The sequence below is a fragment of the Lipophrys pholis genome, assembly GCF_963383615.2.
Source record: "Lipophrys pholis genome assembly, chromosome: 1".
NCBI classification, from domain to species: domain Eukaryota; kingdom Metazoa; phylum Chordata; class Actinopteri; order Blenniiformes; family Blenniidae; genus Lipophrys; species Lipophrys pholis.
The window spans coordinates 30,351,265-30,376,661 of record NC_137635.1 but is presented as its reverse complement, the minus strand read 5'-3'; the positions used below and the strand labels follow the sequence as shown (position 1 = coordinate 30,376,661).

Sequence of the window (25,397 nt, the reverse complement as noted above, 5' to 3'; positions counted from 1 at the left end):
ACAAACTTCCTGAACAATAAAGAGTTTGGAAGCGTATTGGTGGTGACTTTAAGAACAAGAATCCTACAGGCAGAAAGTGGGTTTCAACATTCACGTCTCCACTTTGTTAACAAATGACTGTATGAATCTCGTTCTAGATCACTTTCAATCAACAACCACAACCAGATAAACCAAACTAGTCCGTCTTTTCATGTAATGGAGAGAAAACCAATTACATCACATCATCTGCAAAATAACAGATTTTAAAGACCGACATGAGAATTAAATGTAAATGTTAAAATAATGGCGTTACATTAGAAGCTCTATGAGCATTTCTTTGGGGGTTTTCTGGAATATTAAGATGGTAAAACTGAACATATCTCCAATTTGCACTATTTCATAAATGTGGGAACATCCATGGTACCAGATCACTAGAAGTCAGCAATGTTTCCACACTAACCGCATGATGATTAAAAGACATAACAGCTTACATATTATATACAAGTAAATGATTTTCAGTGAGGCAGTTTGTATCCATCATTAAAATACAACAAGACAAAAAAAAATCCTTATTCTTCAAAGTTTTTCCAATCAAAAATTTCAATATGTGAATTTTTAAGTATTTGTGTTTGATTTTGTTTGTATGAAAGAAGACTAAAAAAATCAATGTGAAAAGCTTTTGGAAGGCTTGTTTTTAGTGATTTACAATTTTTTTCTACTTTCAGACATTATTCAGTCAAACATTGTGAGTGTCGCGATCTCGGATCTCATTTTTCAGCTTCAACAGAATAAAAAGTTTGGACTTACTGGCTTCAACGCGGAGCCTCGAGCCTCTCCCAAAAATAATCTTGTTCGCATTCACACAGTCTGCAGAGTCAGAACACAAACCTCCGACGACATCCAACAGCTCAAACTACTCAACTCAGTGTTTTACTCACTATTTGCCACAAAATCAATCCACTGCTTTCAGTGTTTTCCTCAACATACTTCAGTAAATTATCCTCAATTATTTAAACGTCCAACACTACTTATTGTTTTCTATTTTTTTTAATTCTTATTTTGTGTTTAAAACTATTTGGTTAAACAAAAACTGCACCAACTTTTTGACAAATTCAGCCTTTGATCATTAGATGGATTTGAATCACATCAACTGCAAACAGGTGAAGATTTTGATGGATAAATATAAAGCTGTAATCAAATAACTATTACTGCTAACATATGTTATTTATGACTATTTGATAAATGTGTAAAGTCTCAGTGCGGTTTATGAGGGATTATTATCTAAATTGGTGAAAATTCCTCACGTTTCAAAATGTTGTGTATTTTATTATTCAGTAGTTTGTTTCAGTTCTTCTAAAGTTCAACAGAACAAATCAACTTCCAGCCGTCAATTTGACCGACATTAGTGTCAAACTTGAGCTACGATCTCCTCAAAATAATAAATATCTGGATTCTTACTGGTTTCCACAGTCAGTCTGGTTCCTGCTCCAAACAGCAGCTTGTATAGTCCTGATCCAGAATTCACACAGTGAGTGTCTCTGGGACGAGAACCGCTCAGCGTCCTACATCTTACTGACGTCTGTGTTCTGGACTCTAATGGAAACTCTTCACTTGGTAAAGTTAATGAAAAGTCATTATCATGTTAATTCTTGAGTTGGACTTGTTTTAATGTGCACGTCTGCTTTGTTTGTGTTGTTGTGGGGACCATCTCACCCAAGACCAAGATCTTAGGAGACCAAGACTGAGTAAAGACCAAAACCAGAGCATCCCAAGACCAGAAGACCCCAAGTCAAGACCAAGAACAGAACTTCCCAAGACCAGACGTTAAGAGTTTGAGTCAAGGCTAAGACCAGAGGATCAGAAGACCAAGACCAGAACTTTCCAGGACCAAGACCTTAATATGTTGAGACCAAGTCAGGACCAAGTCCAGAAGACCCCAAGACCAAGACAAGACAACTTTAAGGAGCCGAGACCGAGTCAAGACCAAGACCAATTCGTTAAGGGGCCCTAAGATCTTGGTCCCAACTGCATTCATTTTCAGACAAATTCAGCTCTTCAACATTATGACAAATATAATGTCATGAAAGTGAATAAAAAATATAGAAAAGATTTTGGATATTAGTTGTAAACTGCATAACGTAAATATTATAGAGTAGAAAAGAGACATGAAGCTTCATTACAGTGACGCTGACATACAGAAACATCTACGATATTATATCGATTTATTTTCCTCCTTCTTTCTCTGCACTGGTGATGAATTAGAATCCCTGAGAGGTTTAACAGAACTTACTTGTTTCAATGGTTAATCTGGTCCCGCTTCCAAAATACATCCTATATCCTGAAGCATCAGACACACATCATCTGGCTCCACAACACAAACCCAGCCGCAGCCACCCGGCTGCAGTGCTTCACTAAACTAAAGTCTCTTCTTCCGTTCAGGAAATTAATGTACGATTAAATGTTTAATATCATGAAGTATACTTGAAAGGATGGATTTTCAACTGTGTTAAGTCTTTATCACTGATACAATACTCAGGAATTAGACGTCAACAACATTTCTAAAAGTGTAAAGACGATAATACATAATAAAAATAAATCAATGCAGAGTCAATATAAGTGAGGGTTATCTGGGAAATTCTGGGGCGTAGAAGTGGGATTTTTGTTTATATGGAATCCTTTTCATGTATGGTAATATGTTTTATTATTAATAAGATGAAGATGATTTTTTATGTGAGTTGAAGGATTACTAACACTACCAGCTCTCTTCTACTTCTGTTTTATCAGATTTTTATCTCCATTTGCCATGACAATAAGTCTCATTTAGAACTTATAAGGAAATATCTAAAAAATACTGAATTAAAAAGTGAATTATTCCCAAAATATATCCAATATAAAGTTTTCTTTAGTTTTGGTTTGTTACATGAAATAAAACCTTTTAGTTCATTTTCAGTTTTAATCTTAACGAATTTAGACTAGAAATGATGATGAATCAGAAATATAATATATCAGAATCTTTTCCTATTTCTTTATATTTTATGAGCGTAGAAACAAAAACTATGTACTTTTGAATGCTATTGACTCTTTTTTTCCTACACAGTATTGAACATATTATATGTGTAATATAAAACAGGTTTAAAGTCTGAACGAGTTAAAAGCAGCAGAATCATTCCAACTATAGAAGAAATGTCCTATGTAAAAAAAAAAAAAAGAATCAACACATAAATAAAAGTGATGTTTTACAGATTACTCACGAGTTTCAACAGTTAGTCTGGTCCCACTTCCAAATAATATCTTGAACTGGTTTGTAGTAGACACACAACATGAAGCTTCATCACACAAACCAGAAACACGACACAACTAGAAATACTGTTATTTGAATAAGGATGTTGTTGTCTTCAGTAAACAACATTAGTATTAGATAGTTTTTACATTCCTTTATGAGTTTAGAAATAAAAACTAAGTACATGTTTAATGATATTGCAGTTGTACTTTTGTCCCTACACAGTTTTGTGCATATCACATGTATAATATAAAACTCATGTTAAAAGTCTGAACGAGTCAAAAACAGAATAACTCCAACTATAGAGGAAATGTATGTAACAAAAAAGTGATGTTTTACAGATTACTCACGACTTTCAACAGTTAATCTGGTCCCACTTCCAAAGACGATCTTGAACTGGTTTGCACCAGACACACAACCCGAAGCTTCATCACACAAACCAGAAACACGACACAACTGGAGATAATGTTATGTCAATAAAGACGTTGGTGTCTTCAGTAAATAATAATGGTGTGAAGTTACATCTGAAAAAAATCAATACATGGGAAAAGCACATTTTTCCTATAAACATGATTCTCAAATAACTTAATCCTAAAATATATTTTACATTTTTTTCACATAAGTTTAAACATTTGAAGCGTTTGAGTTTTGTTCTTGATCAAAACTAAACTATTATTTACAATTATTGACATTTTTAAGAAAATCTGATTATAAAATGTGTAAACCAGAGAAAAAAGTATCACAAATAAATCCTCAAACGTTTTAGGACATAAAAATGATATGGCAAAATTTGTTTTTAGATGTTCTTGTTTCATTTTGTAAAGGTTTTTAACATTCAAACAGAATAAATTATTGACATGAATAAATTTCACATTATTTACAAGAGTTGTTTTTTATTTAAAGTATAGATTTTGGTGGTTTTTTTACTAAGACTCACTGTGTTTACATATTACAGCCATGTTTTTGGTATGAAGCTATAGTTTAAAAACTTTGCACATGAGAATAGGAGAATACATTAAAAACTCTACGTTAATCCCGGTTTTGATCATCGCGTACTCACTGGGATTGACAGTTAATCTGGTTCCACTTCCAAACAGGATCTTTCTTCCTGCGCCAGCGTTCACACAACATGAAGCTTCATCACACAAACTGAACTCCGTTTCAAATCCAGCTTCCATCCCGATGAACGTACTTCTTTTAAAACACGAGCATTGTAGAGCAGATACTATGAACAGGATTTAATTTGGAGAATTAAAGGTTTAAATAGTTTAAGTCTTTCTTTTTACAGGTACACCTTAGAAATTTGAATATCCTTTAGAAGACTTTTTTTTTTCATTCAAGCTATTAGAAAAAAGATTTTCATAACCTGTGCTATAAAAATGCAAATGGCCATTTTTAATGTAATAAAATAGTAAAAAAAAAAAGTGTTAGAAGGTGAGTGAGTGAAGGCATGAATATGAAGTAACTCTATTTTATTTCTAAGAAATGCACTTCCTCATATGTATTTATTATTGTATTATTGGTTGCAGTTGTTACATTTTGAACATATTTTTTTTAAATGCTAGTCCTTAATGTAATAACTTTATTAGAAAAACATTATTATAATAATGGATCAAATTTGGCATGTTATAACATTTATTGGCCTCCAATTCAAACTGAGTGATGCTCTACTTTTTATTTTCTTGACTTCTAAGGCAGAATTTCAACAAAAGAAATACTTCGGTTTTTGTCTACGAGACATAAAATAAACATCCTTTTCACAGTTTGAATCGATTGATGGTGAAAGACTGACTTTTCTGTTGTATTTGAATGAGGTGTAAATCCACATACTCGTGTTCGAAGTGTGTATCAGCACTTACTGGGTTCAACAGTTAACGTGGTTCCTCTCCCGAAGAACATCCTCGCTCCAGCATTCACACAGCAGGACGCTCCACAACATAAACTGGAAACTCGGCCTCAAGCCTTTAAACTCCTGATTTACTCCAATCAAACTAACTGAATATTACAATCAGCAGAGTTGTATATTTTTCTTTTTTTTTCGAGACTAAAGCTACAAGGTTTGGTCCTTTTAACAGCCATTAATGCCGTTGTACTTTCCTTGTGTAAGTATATTAGTGAGTTGGACTTACTGTCAGTGACATGAAGTCTGAGGCCGCTTCCAAAGAGGAGCTTGTTACCAGCAGTCACACGGTGCGACGCTGCAGAGCCAAAACTACTAAAGGCTTTTTACTACCTACTAGTTTTCACTAACATGTTGACTTTAATTCACAGATCAAACTCAAGGACTAAGATTATGTCCAAAAGCTCCAATTTTAACCCTTTCAGCGGCTCCATAAACTGGGATTTAAACTACAAACACAGAAGAACAGTCAAACTTCACCAGCATGAGCTCCATTCAGAAACTGACAGAAATCTAAAGTCATTTTGGAAAAAGAGAAAGAATCTCTCATTTTCGGACGAATCTGCAGCCGTGATGACAAAATAAACTATAGTTTTAGGGAATTTACGCTTAATATCTACTTAAAACAGCTGAATGAGCTTCAGAAATAAAAGTTGCAGCGCGGGAAATCTGTCTGGAGAATCTGGACATAGTCTGTTATAATTCCTGTATAATCCCCCACATGCCAACATAACGTGTCCAATCCCTAAAGTCCAAAGGCTTTTAACCATTTCCATGGCCAACCACTGTTCTCCAAGTTTCTTAAAACACGTTTTTAAAGTCTGAATGAGTGAAAAGCAGCAGCGTCGCGCTGAACACAGGAGAAATGTCAGCATAGAATTTATAAGTCAAATAATGTTTTACAGGTTACTCACGAGTTGCAACAGTTAATCTGGTTCCACTTCCAAACAGCATCTTGAACTGGTTCCCAGACACACAACATGAAGCTTCATCACACAAATCCAACCAGAAGTAAACTAGTTTCAAATGTTATTCACATACGGCAACAAACTGCTCCCATATTTCAACTGATAACATTATTAATCCGCCATATAATTTCAATCAATTGTGCACAAATAAAACAATTTCAACACGTTTAATTCTTCATAACTTTAGCTTACAAGTCACAACAAAAAGGCTTCTTTTTTTTAGGCCATAATTATTACAAATAGAATAGAATTTATTTTAATGTATATGCTGTGAGTGAAGAAATAACTGACAAATCAACGAATACATCGATGCTATTCCTTGTTTTTGAGTTGTATCTGAATGTTCTAGTTTATATTAAATACATTTCAGTCCATATTAGATTTTTTTTTCATTCATTACTCTGATTAAGAACTGTTGATAGTTATGAGATTCTGACTGTAATGCATTAGAAGCATTAAATCACATTATTGTGAGATTATTACACACATAGGTGATCAGACGGATTTCCATTTGTAAATGTGATCATTGGCCCATTTTGGGGCAAAATTACAATTTAAAGAACACATGATTTCCACATTACTCCCATACATTTTGTAAATAAAACATACTTTTAAATACGTTCTTGATGAGTGTTTGTACTCACTGGGTTCGATAGTTAATCTGGTTCCACTTCCGAAGACCATCTTATTGTAGCCGTCAGAATTCACACATCGTGAAACTCCCCAACAGAAACTCAGCACCAACTATTCAACTGAGGAGGCTCATAAAGTATCAGAATAATATGGACTGGTGTCTATATGTCTGTAATATCTCAAACAAAAATAGATGAAACATGTTCAAAGTTTAGGAATCGATGTCCAGCGTCATTATCAGCTGGATTTTGATCACATTCAGGATCAATATTCACACTTACTGGTTTCTACGGTTAACTTGGTTCCACTTCCAAAGTAGATTTTGTATCCACCTGCAGCATTCACACAACCTGACGCTCCACAACACAAACTCAGCACATGAAGAAATGAAGCTCACTTCACTTTCAAAAGCTTAATTTTTAAATAGAAACTAATATGAAACCATTTGAGATGTTTATATATAAAAAATTTTAAAAAACCACTATGTTTAATGCCTGGAATAGTTAAACATTGTTGAAATAATCATGAATTAACGTGTGGTGTTCCACAAGCATCGGTGCTGGGCCCACTTCTACTCTGTAAATATAATGTACTCACTGGTTTCTACAGTTAATCTGGTTCCACTTCCAAAGATCATCTTGTATCCAGTATTCACACAGCATCAACCTCCAGAACATTAACTGAGAAAACAACTCAACCAGGATCCCAAAGTAAAGTTACTGCAGAAACTCCAGTCAGCATCGTAGAAAACACACTAACCGCTTTTAAAGCACATAAAATAACCCTACTGGTTAAAACAAGCTGAAATTATAATTAAAATGAAAAAAATGGATTGGGGGTAAAGAATGTTTGAATTACAGCACTCAAACAAAAATAGACGAAACTTGTTAAAAGTTTAGGAATCAATGTCCAGCATCATTATCAGACTGTTGAGTTTTCTTTAAAAAATCTGCATTTTTATCACATTCAGGATGAATATTTACACTTACTGGGTTCAATGGTTAACTTGGTTCCACTTCCAAAGTACATTTTGAATGAACTGCCAGTATTCACACAACGTGAGGCTCCACAACACAAACTCAGCACATGAAACAATAAAGCTCACTTCACTTTTAAAAGCCTCGTTTTTACATGGAGAATTAGGATTTATGAAAATATTTCACATGATTTTATCTTTATAAGCACCACATTTTATTCCTGGAATATTTGAACATTGTTAAAATAATCATGATTAACATGTGGCATTCCACAAGCATCGGTACTGGGCCCACTTCTACTCTGCTTTAAATAAACATGGAGTAAACCACGTGTTGCTATTTGATCAAAGGAGAAAAATAAAATCAACAATTTTCCTTAGTGCAAGTCCAACATTAACTGGATGAGACACGTAAATGATAAGAAAGAGGAATGATTGTAATTAGTAATGAGACCATGAGAGATAAAGTTATCAGACTGAGTTAAGTTTTCTCATCTGATTTTAAAAAAGAAGTTTCTCACCTAAGAAAAATGTCAACATGTCGGATTTTTCACATTTTTCCCATCAAGAAGAGCAGAAAGAAAGTTTACTGTGATCAAACTGGAACATTTCATATTGTTCACATGTGGATCAGCAGAACGTCACAGAAAAACGTATTTTCTCTTTTAGAACAATTTCCTAAATTAAAAATAAAGACAATTCAGAGAAGAAGACGTACTCACTGGTTTCTACAGTTAACTTGGTTCCACTTCCAAAGTACATTTTGTTTGCACCTCCAGCATTCACACAACGTGAGGCTCCACAACACAAACTCAGCACATGAGGAAATGAAGCTAACTTTACTTTCAAAAGCCTAATTTTTACATAGAAACTAATATTTTATGAAACCATTTGAAATGATTATAAATAAAAAAAAAAACACAATGTTTAATGCCTGGAATAGTGAAACAATGTTGAAATAATCATGAATTAACGTGTGGTGTTCCACAAGCATCGGTGCTGGGCCCACTTCTACTCTGTAAATATAATGTACTCACTGGTTTCTACAGTTTATCTGGTTCCACTTCCAAAGGTCATCTTGTTTCCAGTATTCACACAGCATCAACCTCCAGAACATTAACTGAGAAAACAACTCAACCAGGATCCCAAAGTAAAGTTACTGCAGAAACTCCAGTCAGCATCGTAGAAAACACACTAACCGCTTTTAAAGCACATAAAATAACCCTACTGGTTAAAACAAGCTGAAATAATAATTAAAATGAAAAAATGGATTGGGGGTAAAGAATGTTTGAATTACAGCACTCAAACAAAAATAGATGAAACTTGTTCAAAGTTTAGGAATCAATGTCCAGCATCATTATCAGTTGAGTTTTCTTTAAGAAATCTGCATTTTTTTCACGTTCAGGATGAATATTTACACTTACTGGGTTCAATGGTTAACTTGGTTCCACTTCCAAAGTACATTTTGGTTCCACTGCCAGTATTCACACAACGTGAGGCTCCACAACACAAACTCAGCACATGAAGCAATGAAGCTCACTTCACTTTTAAAAGCCTCATTTTTACATGGAAATTTAGGATTTATGAAAATATTTCACATGATTTATCGAGATAATTTAAAAGCACCGCATTTTATTCCTGGAATATTTGAACATTGTTAAAATAATCATGAATTAACATGTGGCGTTCCACAAGCATCGGTACTGGGCCCACTTCTACTCTGCTTTAAATAAACATGGAGTAAACCACGTGTTGCTATTTGATCAAAGGAGAAAAATTAAATCAACAATTTTCCTTAGTGCAAGTCCAACATTAACTGGATGAGACACGTAAATGATAAGAAAGAGGAATGATTGTAATTAGTAATGAGACCATGAGAGATAAAGTAAATCAGACTGAGTTAAGTTTTCTCATCTGATTTTAAAAAAAGAAGTTTCTCACCTAAGAAAGATGTCAACATTAAGCCGTTCTTTAATCAGCCTGACTTTTTTTAATGTTTCATTAGATCTGCACAAAACTACTTTTCAATCTCATATTAATAGTTTTCATTTCATAGTTTTAATTTAAGAACAAAATGCTTTGGTCTATTTTACACTAAAATAAAATAATGAAAAATTTAAATGTTAAATCTTTTTAATAAAATAAGCACTGGGATCATTCAGGTTTTACATTTAAGATTATTTAAAGTAAATAGAAAGTTACTCACTGCTTTCAATGGTTAATCTGGTTCCACTTCCAAAGATCAGTTTATAGTTTCCAGGATTCACACAGTCTGAAGCTCCACAACACAAACTGAGCAGAACTGAACCAAACTATGTTCACAATAATTTACTGTTTATAAACTAAAAACAGAAACCAGATGCCTTCATTCAAAATAAAGGATTTTTGTAATTAAGTTAGAAAAGTGCATTTTGATATATTCTGTAAAACAATTCAACTAAAGTCAAAGTCCATCTAAAATAATCCAACACTTCATTTTTAACAGGTTTCAGCTGCTTTTCCTTCACTGCTGTTTCCTGTTAAAATGCTCCGTAAAAATCGTCCATATGAGGAGTTTTGTTACTCACTGGGTTGAATAATTAATGTGGTTCCTCTTCCAAACACTGTCTTTCTTTGATCAGCATTCACACAACATGAAGCAGCACAACACAAACTCACACCAAACGACAACATTCCAACCATTAACCAGCTCCTTCAGGAACCTTTTCATCCTATCATCTTCTGGATTTTTCTCATTTTTCCCATCAAGAACAGCAGAAAGAAAGTTTACTGTGATCGAACTGGAACTTTTCATATTGTTCACATGTGGATCAGCAGAACGTCACAGAAAAACTTCACTTATTTTCTCTTTTAGAACAATTTCCTAAATTAAAAATAAAGACAATTCAGAGAAGAAGACGTACTCACTGGTTTCTACAGTTAACTTGGTTCCACTTCCAAAGTACATTTTGTATGCACCTCCAGTATTCACACAACGTGAGGCTTCACAACACAAACTCAGCACATGAGGAAATGAAGCTAACTTACCTTTTAAAAGTCTCGTTTTTACCTGGAAACTGATATTTCATGAAAATATTTCTGATGATTTTATCAAGATATTTTAAAAGCACCATGTTTAATGCCTGGAATAATTAGAAATTGTTGAAATAATCACAAATTAACCTGTGGTGTTCCACAAGGATCGATACTGGGCCCACTTCTACTCTGCAAATATTATATTTACTCTGTAAATATAATGTACTCACTGGTTTCTACAGTTAATCTGGTTCCACTTCCAAAGATCATCTTGTTTCCAGTATTCACACAGCATCTTCCTCCAGAACATTAACTGAGAAAACAACTCAACCAGGATCCTAAAGTAAAGTTACTGCAAAAACTCCAGTCAGCATCGTAGAAATGTAAAAAACACTTTTAAAGCACATAAAATAACCCTGCTGGTTAAAACAAGCTGGAATTATAATTAAAATAAAAACTGGATTAGGGGTAAAGAATGTTTGAATTACAGCACTTAAACAAAAAGAGATGAAACTTGTTCAAAGTTTAGGAATCAATGTCCAGCATCATTATCAGTTGAGTTTTCTTTAAAAAATCTGTATTTTTATCACGTTCAGGATGAATATTTACACTTACTGGATTCAATGGTTAGCTTGGTTCCACTTCCAAAGTAGATTTTTTCTCTACCTCCAGTATTCACACAACGTGAGGCTCCACAACACAAACTCAGCACATGAAGCAATGAAGCTCACTTCACTTTTAAAAACCTCGTTTTTACATAGAAACTAATATTTTATACAAATATTCACATGATTTATCGAGATATTTTAAAAGCACCGCATTTTATTCCTGGAATATTTGAACATTGTTAAAATAATCATGAATTAACATGTGGCGTTCCACAAGTATCGGTACTGGGCCCACTTCTACTCTGCTTTAAATAAACATGGAGTAAACCACGTGTTGCTATTTGATCAAAGGAGAAAAATTAAATCAACAATTTTCCTTAGTGCAAGTCCAACATTAACTGGATGAGACACGTAAATGATAAGAAAGAGGAATGATTGTAATTAGTAATGAGACCATGAGAGATAAAGTTATCAGACTGAGTTAAGTTTTCTCATCTGATTTTAAAAAAAGAAGTTTCTCACCTAAGAAAGATGTCGACATTAAGCCGTTCTTTAATCAGCCTGACTTTTTTTAATGTTTCATTAGATCTGCACAAAACTACTTTTCAATCTCATATTAATAGTTTTCATTTCATAGTTTTAATTTAAGAACAAAATGCTTTGGTCTATTTTACACTAAAATAAAATAATGAAAAATTTAAATGTTAAATCTTTTTAATAAAATAAGCACTGGGATCATTCAGGTTTTACATTTAAGATTATTTAAAGTAAATAGAAAGTTACTCACTGCTTTCAATGGTTAATCTGGTTCCACTTCCAAAGATCAGTTTATAGTTTCCAGGATTCACACAGTCTGAAGCTCCACAACACAAACTGAGCAGAACTGAACCAAACTATGTTCACAATAATTTACTGTTTATAAACTAAAAACAGAAACCAGATGCCTTCATTCAAAATAAAGGATTTTTGTAATTAAGTTAGAAAAGTGCATTTTGATATATTCTGTAAAACAATTCAACTAAAGTCAAAGTCCATCTAAAATAATCCAACACTTCATTTTTAACAGGTTTCAGCTGCTTTTCCTTCACTGCTGTTTCCTGTTAAAATGCTCCGTAAAAATCGTCCATATGAGGAGTTTTGTTACTCACTGGGTTGAATAATTAATGTGGTTCCTCTTCCAAACACTGTCTTTCTTTGACCAGCATTCACACAACATGAAGCAGCACAACACAAACTCACACCAAACGACAACATTCCAACCATTAACCAGCTCCTTCAGGAACCTTTTCATCCTATCATCTTCTGGATTTTTCTCATTTTTACCATCAAGAACAGCAGAAAGAAAGTTTACTGTGATCGAACTGGAACTTTTCATATTGTTCACATGTGGATCAGCAGAACGTCACAGAAAAACTTCACTTATTTTCTCTTTTAGAACAATTTCCTAAATTAAAAATAAAGACAATTCAGAGAAGAAGACGTACTCACTGGTTTCTACAGTTAACTTGGTTCCACTTCCAAAGTACATTTTGTATGCACCTCCAGTATTCACACAACGTGAGGCTTCACAACACAAACTCAGCACATGAGGAAATGAAGCTAACTTACCTTTTAAAAGTCTCGTTTTTACCTGGAAACTGATATTTCATGAAAATATTTCTGATGATTTTATCAAGATATTTTAAAAGCACCATGTTTAATGCCTGGAATAATTAGAAATTGTTGAAATAATCACAAATTAACCTGTGGTGTTCCACAAGGATCGATACTGGGCCCACTTCTACTCTGCAAATATTATATTTACTCTGTAAATATAATGTACTCACTGGTTTCTACAGTTAATCTGGTTCCACTTCCAAAGATCATCTTGTTTCCAGTATTCACACAGCATCTTCCTCCAGAACATTAACTGAGAAAACAACTCAACCAGGATCCTAAAGTAAAGTTACTGCAAAAACTCCAGTCAGCATCGTAGAAATGTAAAAAACACTTTTAAAGCACATAAAATAACCCTGCTGGTTAAAACAAGCTGGAATTATAATTAAAATAAAAACTGGATTAGGGGTAAAGAATGTTTGAATTACAGCACTTAAACAAAAAGAGATGAAACTTGTTCAAAGTTTAGGAATCAATGTCCAGCATCATTATCAGTTGAGTTTTCTTTAAAAAATCTGTATTTTTATCACGTTCAGGATGAATATTTACACTTACTGGATTCAATGGTTAGCTTGGTTCCACTTCCAAAGTAGATTTTTTCTCTACCTCCAGTATTCACACAACGTGAGGCTCCACAACACAAACTCAGCACATGAAGCAATGAAGCTCACTTCACTTTTAAAAACCTCGTTTTTACATAGAAACTAATATTTTATACAAATATTCACATGATTTATCGAGATATTTTAAAAGCACCGCATTTTATTCCTGGAATATTTGAACATTGTTAAAATAATCATGAATTAACATGTGGCGTTCCACAAGCATCGGTACTGGGCCCACTTCTACTCTGCTTTAAATAAACATGGAGTAAACCACGTGTTGCTATTTGATCAAAGGAGAAAAATTAAATCAACAATTTTCCTTAGTGCAAGTCCAACATTAACTGGATGAGACACGTAAATGATAAGAAAGAGGAATGATTGTAATTAGTAATGAGACCATGAGAGATAAAGTAAATCAGACTGAGTTACGTTTTGTCATCTGATTTTAAAAAAGAAGTTTCTCACCTAAGAAAGATGTCGACATTAAGCCGTTCTTTAATCAGCCTGACTTTTATTAATGTTTCATTAGATCTGCACAAAACTACTTTTCAATCTCATATTAATAGTTTTCATTTCATAGTTTTAATTTAAGAACAAAATGCTTTGGTCTATTTTACACTAAAATAAAATAATGAAAAAGTTAAAACTTTAAAAAAAAAATAAGCACTGGGATCATTCAGGTTTTACATTTCAGACCATTCATAGTAAATATAAAGTTACTCACTGGTTTCAACGGTTAATCTGGTGCCATATCCAAAGATCAGCTTATTAAAGCTACACAGTCTGAAGCTCCACAACACAAACTGAGCAGAACTGAACCAAACTATCTTTACAATAATTAACAAAAAAAACAACATTCATGATCAGTATGAAGACTCACTGGTTTCAATGGTTAATCTGGTTCCACTTCCAAAGATAATCTTGTATCCAGTATTCACACAGCATCAACCTCCAGAACATTAACTGAGAAAACAACTCAACCAGGATCCCAAAGTAAAGTTACTGCAGAAACTCCAGTCAGCATGGAGGAAAATATACAAAACACTTTTAAAGCACATCAAATAAATCCCACTGGAAAAAAACTGTGCAAATATAATTTAAAAAATAACTGAATTAAACCAGTCTGGTTTGATGTAAAATAATCTGTTAGAATTACAGCACTCAAACAAAAATAGATGAAACTTGTTCAAAGTTTAGGAATCAATGTCCAGCATCATTATCAGTTGAGTTTTCTTTAAAAATCAGCATTTTTATCACGTTCAGGATGAATATTTACACTTACTGGATTCAATGGTTAACTTGGTTCCACTTCCAAAGTAGATTTTGGTTCCACCTCCAGTATTCACACAACGTGAGGCTCCACAACACAAACTGAGCACATGAAGCAATGAAGCTCACTTCACTTTTAAAAGCCTCATTTTTACATGGAAACGAATATTTTATACAAATATTTCACATGATTTATCGAGATATTTTAAAAGAACCACATTTTATTCCTGGAATATTTGAACATTGTTAAAATAATCATGAATTAACATGTGGCGTTCCACAAGCATCGGTACTGGGCCCACTTCTACTCTGCTTTAAATAAACATGGAGTAAACCACGTGTTGCTATTTGATCAAAGGAGAAAAATAAAATCAACAATTTTCCTTAGTGCAAGTCCAACATTAACTGGATGAGACACGTAAATGATAAGAAAGATGAATGATTGTAATTAGTAATGAGACCGTGAGAGAAAAAGTTATCAGACTGAGTTAAGTTTTGTAATCTGATTTTAAAAAAGAAGTTTCACACCTAAGAAAAATGTCAACATGTCGGATTTTTCACATTTTTCCCATCAAGAACAGCAGAAAGAAAGTTTACTGTGATCAAACTGGAACATTTCATATTGTTCACATGTGGATCAGCAGAACGTCACAGAAAAACTTCACTTATTTTCTCTTTTAGAACAATTTCCTAAATTAAAAATAAAGACAATTCAGAGAAGAAGACGTACTCACTGGTTTCTACAGTTAACTTGGTTCCACTTCCAAAGTACATTTTGGATGCACCTCCAGTATTCACACAACGTGAGGCTCCACAACACAAACTCAGCACATGAGGAAATGAAGCTAACTTACCTTTTAAAAGTGTCATTTTTACCTGGAAACTAATATTTCATGAAAATATTTCAGATTATTTTATCTAGATATTTAAAAAGCACCATGTTTAATGCCTGGAACAGTTGCACATCGTTAAAATAATCATGATTAACATGTGGTGTTCCACAAGCATCGGTACTGGGCCCACTTCTACTCTGCTATAAATTAACATGGAGTGAACTATTGATATCTATTTGATGAAATGAGAAAAGCAAAATAAACTATTTTCTTTGTGTAAGTCCAACATTAGCTGGATGAGACACGTAAATTATAAGAGGAATGATTGTAATTAATAATGAGACCATGAGAGAAAAAGTGAGTCAGACTAAGTTAAGTTTTAAATCTGATAAAAACACTCAAAACGATGTTTCTCCCCTAAGAAAGATGTCGACATTAAACTGGTCTTTAATCAGACTTTTATTAATGCTTCATTTGATCTGAACAAAACTACTTTTTAATCTTTTATTAATAGTTTTCATTTCATAGTTTCAATTTAACAAAAAAAAGTAGCTTTGGTCTATTTTACACTAAAATATGAGAATTAAAAGGTTAAACCTTTTTATTAGAATAAGCACTGGACTCATTTACTTTTTACATTTCAGACCATTTAAAGTAAATATAAAGTTACTCACTGGTTTCAATGGTTAATCTGGTTCCACTTCCAAAGATCAGCTTATTGAAGTTTCCAGTATTCACACAGTCTGAAGCTCCACAACACAAACTGAGCAGAACTGAACCAAACTATGTTCACAATAATTAACAATAAAAACAACATTTATGATCAGTATGAAGACTCACTGGGTTCAATGGTTAATCTGGTTCCACTTCCAAAGTAGATTCTGTTTCCACTGCCAGTATTCACACAACCTGAGGCTCCACAACACAAACTCAGCACATGAAGCAATAAAGCTCACTTCACTTTTAAAAGCCTCGTTTTTACCTGGAAAATTAGGATTTATGAAAATATTTCAGATGCTTTTATCTAGATATTTCAAAAGCACCATGTTTTATTCCTGGAATATTTCATCGATGTTGACACAATTATGAATTAACATGTGGCATTCCACAAGCATCGGTACTGGGCCCACTTCCACTGCTTTAAATAAACATGGAGTAAAGTATTTATTGCTATTTCATCAAATGATAAAGGCAAAAAAAATACTATTTTACTTTGTCCAAGTCCAACATTAAGTGGATGAGACAAGTAAATGACAAGAAAGAGGAATGATTATAATTAATAATGAGACAGTGAGAGAAAAAGTCAATCAGACTGAATTAAGTTTTAAATCAGATTAAAACACTAAAAAAAATGTTTCTGCCCAAAGAAAGATGTCGACATTAACCTTTTCTTTAATCAGCCTGACTTTTATCAATGTGTCATTTGATCTGCACAATACTACTTTTAAATCATATTTTCATTGTTTTAATTTTATAGTTTCAATTTAAGAAAAAAATGATTTGGTCTATTTTAAACTAAAATAAAAAAATTTAAATGTTAAATCTTTTTAATAAAATAAGCACTAGGATCATTCAGTTTTTACACTTAAGACCATTTAAAGTAAATATAAAGTTACTCACTGGTTTCAATGGTTAATCTGGTTCCACTTCCAAAGATTAGTTTATAGCCTCCAGTATTCACACAGTCTGAAGCTCCACAACACAAACTGAGCAGAACTGAACCAAACTATGTTCACAATAATTTACTGTTTATAAACTAATAACAGAAACCAGATGCCTTCATTCAAAATAAAGGATTTTTTAAATTAAGTTAGAAAAGTGCATTTTGATATATTCTGTAAAATATTCAACTAAAGTCAAAGTCCATCTAAAATAATCCAACACTTCATTTTTAACAGGTTTCAGCTGCTTTTCCTTCACTGCTGTTTCCTGTTAAAATGCTCCGTAAAAATCGTCCATATGAGGAGTTTTGTTACTCACTGGGTTGAATAATTAATGTGGTTCCTCTTCCAAACACTGTCTTTCTTTGATCAGCATTCACACAACATGAAGCAGCACAACACAAACTCACACCAAACGACAACATTCCAACCATTAACCAGCTCCTTCAGGAACCTGATATGTAACAACGACCCGAAATGTTATAAAATATTATGTAATAAAACCCAAAATGTAATAACTGGTCAATGATGTAAAAAGATTTAAAGAGAATTTAAATGCGATCTGAATATGCTTAACGCTTTTACAATATGTTGTACTGATGAGAAATAGATTACAGATTATAGAGAACAGAAGACTATAAATGACTTCAGCAACAGTCATCTTACATAAATACCATAAACTGTATATAGATGTTCGTATAAAAGATAGTCCAAACTTTTAGAACTAATTCTTTCAGTGTTTTTCAAATTAAAGCAGTTCAAATCCAATCCATAAATCATTGACTTACTTTATGATGTAATACAATTAATACAATATTAGGGGGAATATTTTAGCTCCGTCATGAAGTAATAATAAAAAGTTGAAAAGTTTTGGGCTCAGGGTCTTGTTACATTATTTACCAGTTATTACATTTTGGGTTTTATTCCTTTTTTAAATTTTTTTTTATATACATTTCAGTCTCAGCACTTTTGTTACATTATCAAGCTATTAATGGATTTCGGGTTTTATTACATTATGTTTTATAACAATTCGGGTTGTTATTACATGTTGGGTTGTTGTTACGTGTCGGACTCTAACAAGCCTCACCACGGGAGAAAAGTTGAATTTCACGTTGACTTACTGGCAAAAACGACGAGTCTGGTGCCGCTTCCAAAGATGAGCTTGTTAGCAGAAGTTCCATAAGACACACAGTCTGAAGCTTCACTACACAAACCTCTGTGACTCCATCAGCTGCTCCATCATCCACAGTCAACCAACCAAGCTCATATTATTATTATTAAAATTATAACTTACTGAAACCAGTCTGGTTTGGAGGAAAATAATCTGTTTGAATTACAGCACTCAAACAAAAATAGATGAAACTTTAGTTTCATCTATTTCATCTATCTAATCAATGTCCAGCATCAATATTAGTTAAGTTTTCTTTAAAAAGCAGCATTTTTAAACACGTTCAGGATGAATATTTACACTTACTGGGTTCAATGGTTAGCTTGGTTCCACTTCCAAAGTACATTTTGTCTCTACTGCCAGTATTCACACAACCTGAGGCTCCACAACACAAACTCAGCACATGAAGCTCACTTCACTTTTAAAAGCCTCGTTTTTACATGGAAACTAATATTTCATAAAAATAGTTCACATGATCTATCGAGATATTTTAAAAGCACCGAATTTTATTTCTGGAACAGTTGAACATTGTTAAAATAATCATGATTAACATGTGGCGTTCCACAAGTATCGGTACTGGGCCCACTTCCACTCTGCTTTAAATAAACATGGAGTAAACTATTTATATCTATTTGATGAAATGAGAAAAATAAAATCAACAATTTTCCTTTGTCCAAGTCCAACATTAGCTGGATGAGACACGTAAATGATAAGAAAGAGGAATGATTGTAATTAATAATGAGACCATGAGAGAAAAAGTGAGTCAGACTAAGTTAAGTTTTAAATCTGATAAAAACACTCAAAACGATGTTTCTCCCCTAAGAAAGATGTCAACATTAAACTGGTCTTTAATCAGACTTTTATCAATGCTTCATTTGATCTGAACAAAACTACTTTTTAAGTAGAATCTTTAATTAATAGTTTTCATTTCATAGTTTCAATTTAAGAAACAAAAAGTAGCTTTGGTCTATTTTACACAAAATTATGAGAATTAAAAGGTTAAACTTTTTATTAAAATAAGCACTGGACTCATTTAGTTTTACATTTCAGACCATTTAAAGTAAATATAAAGTTACTCACTGGTTTCAATGGTTAATCTGGTTCCACTTCCAAAGATCAGCTTATTGTAGCTTCCAGTATTCACACAGTCTGAAGCTCCACAACACAAACTGAGCAGAACTGAACCAAACTATCTTTACAATAATTAACAATAAAAACAACATTTATGATCAATATGAAGACTCACTGGTTTCAATGGTTAATCTGGTTCCACTTCCAAAGATAATCTTGTTTCCAGTATTCACACAGCATCAACCTCCAGAACATTAACTGAGAAAACAACTCAACCAGGATCCCAAAGTAAAGTTACTGCAGAAACTCTAGTCAGCATGGAGGAAAATATACAAAACAATAAAGCACATTAAATAAATCCCACTGGAAAAAAAACTGTGCAAATATAATTTAAAAAATAACTGAATTAAACCAGTCTGGTTTGAATTACAGCACTCAAACAAAAATAGATGAAACTTGTTCAAAGTTTAGGAATCAATGTCCAGCATCATTATCGGTTGATTTTTCTTTAAAAAGCTGCATTTTGATCAATATTTACACTTACTGGGTTCAATGGTTAACTTGGTTCCACTTCCAAAGTACATTTTGGTTCCACCTCCAGCATTCACACAACGTGAGGCTCCACAACACAAACTCAGCACATGAAGGAATGAAGCTCACTTCACTTTTAAAAGCCTCGTTTTTACATGGAAAATTAGGATTTATGAAAATATTTAATTTCATTCATTTCTGTCCAAACTTCTGACTGACAAGTTTTGTCTTACTGATGATTGAAATTTTAGATCAAATAAAACTGGTAAAGTTTCTGTTTCTGTTTGTATTGATGAGAAATATACAATTCTTTACAAGTTTAAATATTCTTAATCATCATCTGTATTCATTTTCCACTGTTTTGTCGTGTTGCTGTAGTTTTCATAAATCTTAGTTTCTCCAAGACTTTTCTGTGGATCAGGATTACAAGGTGCAACATAAATAATATTATTATTATTATTATAATATTTTACTATTGTTTATAAGAGACCTTGTGTTTCATCAGACAGACTTGTGTTTTGTTCACAGAAACAATGTGCGCTAACTTGAGGTTACAAAGAATTGTTGATTATAAAATATTACAAATGCAAAATCACCACAAAACGTTAACTAAAACATTTCATTAGTGATCTAAACTCTTATTTTAATAAACAATCTTACATCTCAATCTCATTTTAATACTTTTAATTTAACAGAAACTAGCTTTGGTTTATTAAACAGCAAAACCTGAGTCTGAAAATAAAATAAAATATAAAATTGGTCATTTCTCTTATTTCAGCCTGACGTTGAAGGTCATTAGAGGCACAAACAAAGTAAAGTGTGTAGCTTAAACCAACATTTACTTTTTCTTTATTATTAAAATAAGAACTGGGCTCGTTCAGTTTTGATATTTGTAACAAATTAAAGTAAATATAAAGTTACTCACTGGTTTCAATGGTTAATCTGGTTCCACTCCCAAAGGTCAGTTTAATGCTGCTCCCATATGTCACACAATATAAAACTCCACAACACAAACTGAGCAGGACGGAACCAAACGGTACAATAATGCACGTTTTAGGAAATCATCACACAAATTAGATGCTTTCATTCACACACAGAAACTAAAGGTTTTATGTTGCTATTTTAGCGAAGTTTATAATTTCGCCTCAAATTATTTGTTTTATTCGTCGTGTTTTCATCCATGAACATTAACAGAGAAAACAACTGAACCAGGATCCACTGAGAAAATCCTTATTTCTAACATCCACTACAGGCTGCTGAGACTTAGGATTTCATCCAACATGAACTACCTACTCTGAGATTATATATTCATGAGGAATAAAAAAAACAACTATATTTTGTTATTTTCAACTTTGAAACCTGCAGGTTTTTTGTCTTAAACTTAAATTTTTAGCACTTTGCTGTTTCTCATGATAAATTTACTTTAACATAAACAAATATTATTCCACTTTGACAGTACAACCTTGTTACTCTCTAAAGCTCCAGCAATAAAACAACTTGACTAAAACTTTCTTATTAAACATGTGACGACCTCACATCATTCTCCTTTAGCTTCAGAGCCATTTCCTGTTAAAATACTAAATAAAAACAACATATATGATCAGTATGAAGACTCACTGGTTTCAATGGTTAATCTGGTTCCACTTCCAAAGATCATCCTCCTGGAGCCTCCAGTATTCACACAGTCTGAAGCTCCACCACACAAACTGAGCTCAGAGATCAACTCAACTAAACTGTTTAGAGGATTTTACATTTTACAAACTAATCACTGAAAATAAATACTTTGATTCTAACTCAGCCAACACTATGAAAATATAAAGGTGTTAAACTTTCGAGATATTTGTAATATTGGCTAAAATACATTTTTAATTACTTTTCTTGTGTGTATGAAACCCGACATTAACATTAGTTTAATATCCAACATTAGTATTGAGGTCCAGACAGTGACTAAATCTCTCTTCTATAGTTTACAATCTCAGATTATTCACCTGTAGCTTTGGTATAACTTCTTATTAAACATTTATTATGAAGACTCACTGGTTTCAATGGTTAATCTGGTTCCACTTCCAAAGATCAGCTTATTGACGTTCCCAGTATTCACACAGTCTGAAGCTCCACAACACAAACTGAGCAGAACTGAACCAAACTATCTTTACAATAATTAACAATAAAAACAACATTTATGATCAATATGAAGACTCACTGGTTTCAATGGTTAATCTGGTTCCACTTCCAAAGATAATCTTGTATCCAGCATTCACACAGCATCAACCTCCAGAACATTAACTGAGAAAACAACTCAACCAGGATCCCAAAGTAAAGTTACTGCAGAAACTCTAGTCAATATACAAAATATAAAATAAATAAAATGTAAAAAACACTTTTAAAGCACATTAAATAAGTCCCACTGGAAAAAAAACTGCTCAAATATAATTAAAATAATAACTTACTGAAACCACCAATGACAGCACTCAAACAAAAATAGATGAAACTTGTTCAAAGTTTAGGAATCAATGTCCAGCATCATTATCAGACTGTTAAAATCAGCATTTTTATCACGTTCAGGGTGAATATTCACACTTACTGGGTTCAATGGTTAACTTGGTTCCACTTCCAAAGTAGATTCTGTTTCTACCTCCAGTATTCACATAACGTGAGGCTCCACAACACAAACTCAGCACATGAAGGAATGAAGCTCACTTACCTTTTAAAAACCTCGTCTTTACATTGAAATTAATATTTTATGAAAATATTTCAGATTATTTTATCTGGAGATTTTAAAAGCACCATGTTTAATGCCTGGAATAGTTGAACATTGTTAAAATAATCATGATTAACATGTGGCGTTCCACAAGCATCGGTACTGGGCCCACTTCCACTCTGCTTTAAATAAACATGGAATGAACTATTTATTGCTATTTGATAAAATGAGAAAAACAAAAAAATAACCTATTTTCTTTGTGCAAGTTCAACATTAGCTGGATGAGACACGTAAATGATAAGAAAGAGGAATGATTATAATTAATAATGAGACAGTGAGACAAAAAGTCAACTGGACTTTAGAATTAAGATTGAAATGTGATTAAAAACTCAAAAAAGATGTTTCTCACCAGAGAAAGATGTTTACGTTGAACTGTTCTTTAATCAGCCTGGCTTTTGCTCCTGCGTCATTACATCTGCACAAAACTACTTTTTAATCTTATTTGAATCGTTTTCATTTCGTTCAGTTTAAACATTTAAGACCATTTAAAGTAAATATCATGTTACTCACTGGTTTCAATGGTTAATCTGGTTCCACTCCCAAAGATCAGCTTAGTGTTGCTCCCATATGTCACACAATATAAAACTCCACAACACAAACTGAGCAGGACGGAACCAAACGGTACAATAATGCAGGTTTTAGGAAATCATCACACAAATTAGATGCTTTCATTCACACAAAGGAATTAAATCTACTTTAGTGGAATCTAATACTAAATAAAGTATAATATTGCCTTAAATATTTTTTTTCATCAAGCTTTCATCAGTTAATATTTTATTTTTTACCACCATGTTTGATTTTGTCTTAAACAAACCGACACTAACATTAGTTTAATATCCAAAACTCCTGTTGGTCTTGATTTCCACCAAGTGACTAAAACTTTCTTATTAAACATGTGACGACCCCACATTATTCACCTTTAGCTTCAGAGCCATTTCCTGTTAAAATACTGAATAAAAACAACATATATGATCAGTATGAAGACTCACTGGTTTCAATGGTTAATCTGGTTCCACTTCCAAAGATCAGCTTATAGTTTCCTCCAGTATTCACACAGTCTGAAGCTCCACCACACAAACTGAGCTCAGAGATCAACTCAACTAAACTGTTTAGAGGATTTTACATTTTACAAACTAATCACAGAAAATAAATACTTTGATTCCAACTCAGCCAACACTATGAACATGTTAGAAATTATGCAATTAGATTAATTCTGCACGACAGACACGAAACATAAAGGTGTCAAACTTTCGAGATATTTGTAATATTGGCTAAAATACATTTTTAATTAGTTTTCTTGTGTGTATGAAACCCGACATTAACATTAGTTTAATATCCAACACTAGTATTGAGGTCCAGACAGTGACTAAAACTCTCTTCTATAGTTTACAATCTCAGATTATTCACCTGTAACTTTGGTATAACTTCTTATTAAACATTTCTTATGAAGACTCACTGGTTTCAATGGTTTCAATGCACAAAACTACTTTTCAATCTCATATTAATAGTTTTCATTTCATAGTTTTGATTTAACAAAAAAATGCTTTGGTCTATTTTACACTAAAAAAAAAAAAATGAAAATGTTAAACGTTTTTAATAAAATAAGCGCTTGGATCATTCAGTTTTTACACGTCACACCATTTAAAGTAAATATAAAGTTACTCACTGGTTTCAATGGTTAATCTGGTTCCACTTCCAAAGATCAGTTTATAGTTTGCAGTATTCACACAGTCTGAAGCTCCACAACACAAACTGAGCAGAACTGAACCAAACTATGTTCACAATAATTTACTGTTTCTAAACTAAAAACAGAAACCAGATGCCTTCATTCAAAATAAAAAAAATGTTTTAATTATGTTAGAAAAGTGCATTTTGATATATTCTGTAAAACAATTCAACTAAAGTCAAAGTCCATCTAAAATAATCCAACACTTCATTTTTAACAGGTTTCAGCTGCTTTTCCTTCACTGCTGTTTCCTGTTAAAATGCTCCGTAAAAATCGTCCATATGAGGAGTTTTGTTACTCACTGGGTTGAATAATTAATGTGGTTCCTCTTCCAAACACTGTCTTTCTTTGATCAGCATTCACACAACATGAAGCAGCACAACACAAACTCACACCAAACGACAACATTCCAACCATTAACCAGCTCCTTCAGGAACCTTTTCATCCTATCATCTTCTGGATTTTTCTCATTTTTACCATCAAGAACAGCAGAAAGAAAGTTTACTGTGATCGAACTGGAACTTTTCATATTGTTCACATGTGGATCAGCAGAACGTCACAGAAAAACTTCACTTATTTTCTCTTTTAGAACAATTTCCTAAATTAAAAATAAAGACAATTCAGAGAAGAAGATGTACTCACTGGTTTCTACAGTTAACTTGGTTCCACTCCCAAAGATCAGCTTGTTGTTCCCAAACTTCACACAATATGAAACTCCACAACACAAACTGAGCTCAGAGATCAACGCCACCAAACT

At 32.9% G+C, this 25,397-nt stretch overlaps 1 protein-coding gene across 22 annotated transcripts in view; it reads right to left on the bottom strand.

Annotated features, from left to right (window-relative positions):
• Positions 1–25,397, bottom strand: part of LOC308124156 (M1-specific T cell receptor alpha chain) — a 55,250-nt gene that overhangs the window by 21,282 nt on the left and 8,571 nt on the right. Inside the window, exon 1 of one of the 22 annotated variants that reach the window (XR_013936278.1) lies at positions 16,397–16,624. The exons of 6 other annotated variants lie outside the window; for them this stretch is intronic. Coding sequence is in view for 14 of the 16 variants with exons in the window: in XM_080486992.1 (XP_080343118.1) it covers positions 21,771–21,810 (40 nt within the window). In the remaining 2 variants the exon portion in view is untranslated. Of the gene's footprint in view, positions 1–2,269; positions 2,393–5,118; positions 5,177–6,073; positions 6,167–6,771; positions 7,416–7,749; positions 7,807–8,458; positions 8,545–8,773; positions 8,838–9,160; positions 9,218–10,643; positions 10,701–10,981; positions 11,033–15,623; positions 15,681–16,396; positions 16,625–18,857; positions 18,919–20,166; positions 20,226–21,770; positions 21,843–25,397 lie in introns of those variants that run through there. 15 more of the 22 variants (XR_013936279.1, XM_080486992.1, XM_080487007.1 and 12 more) reach the window with 15 other exon arrangements.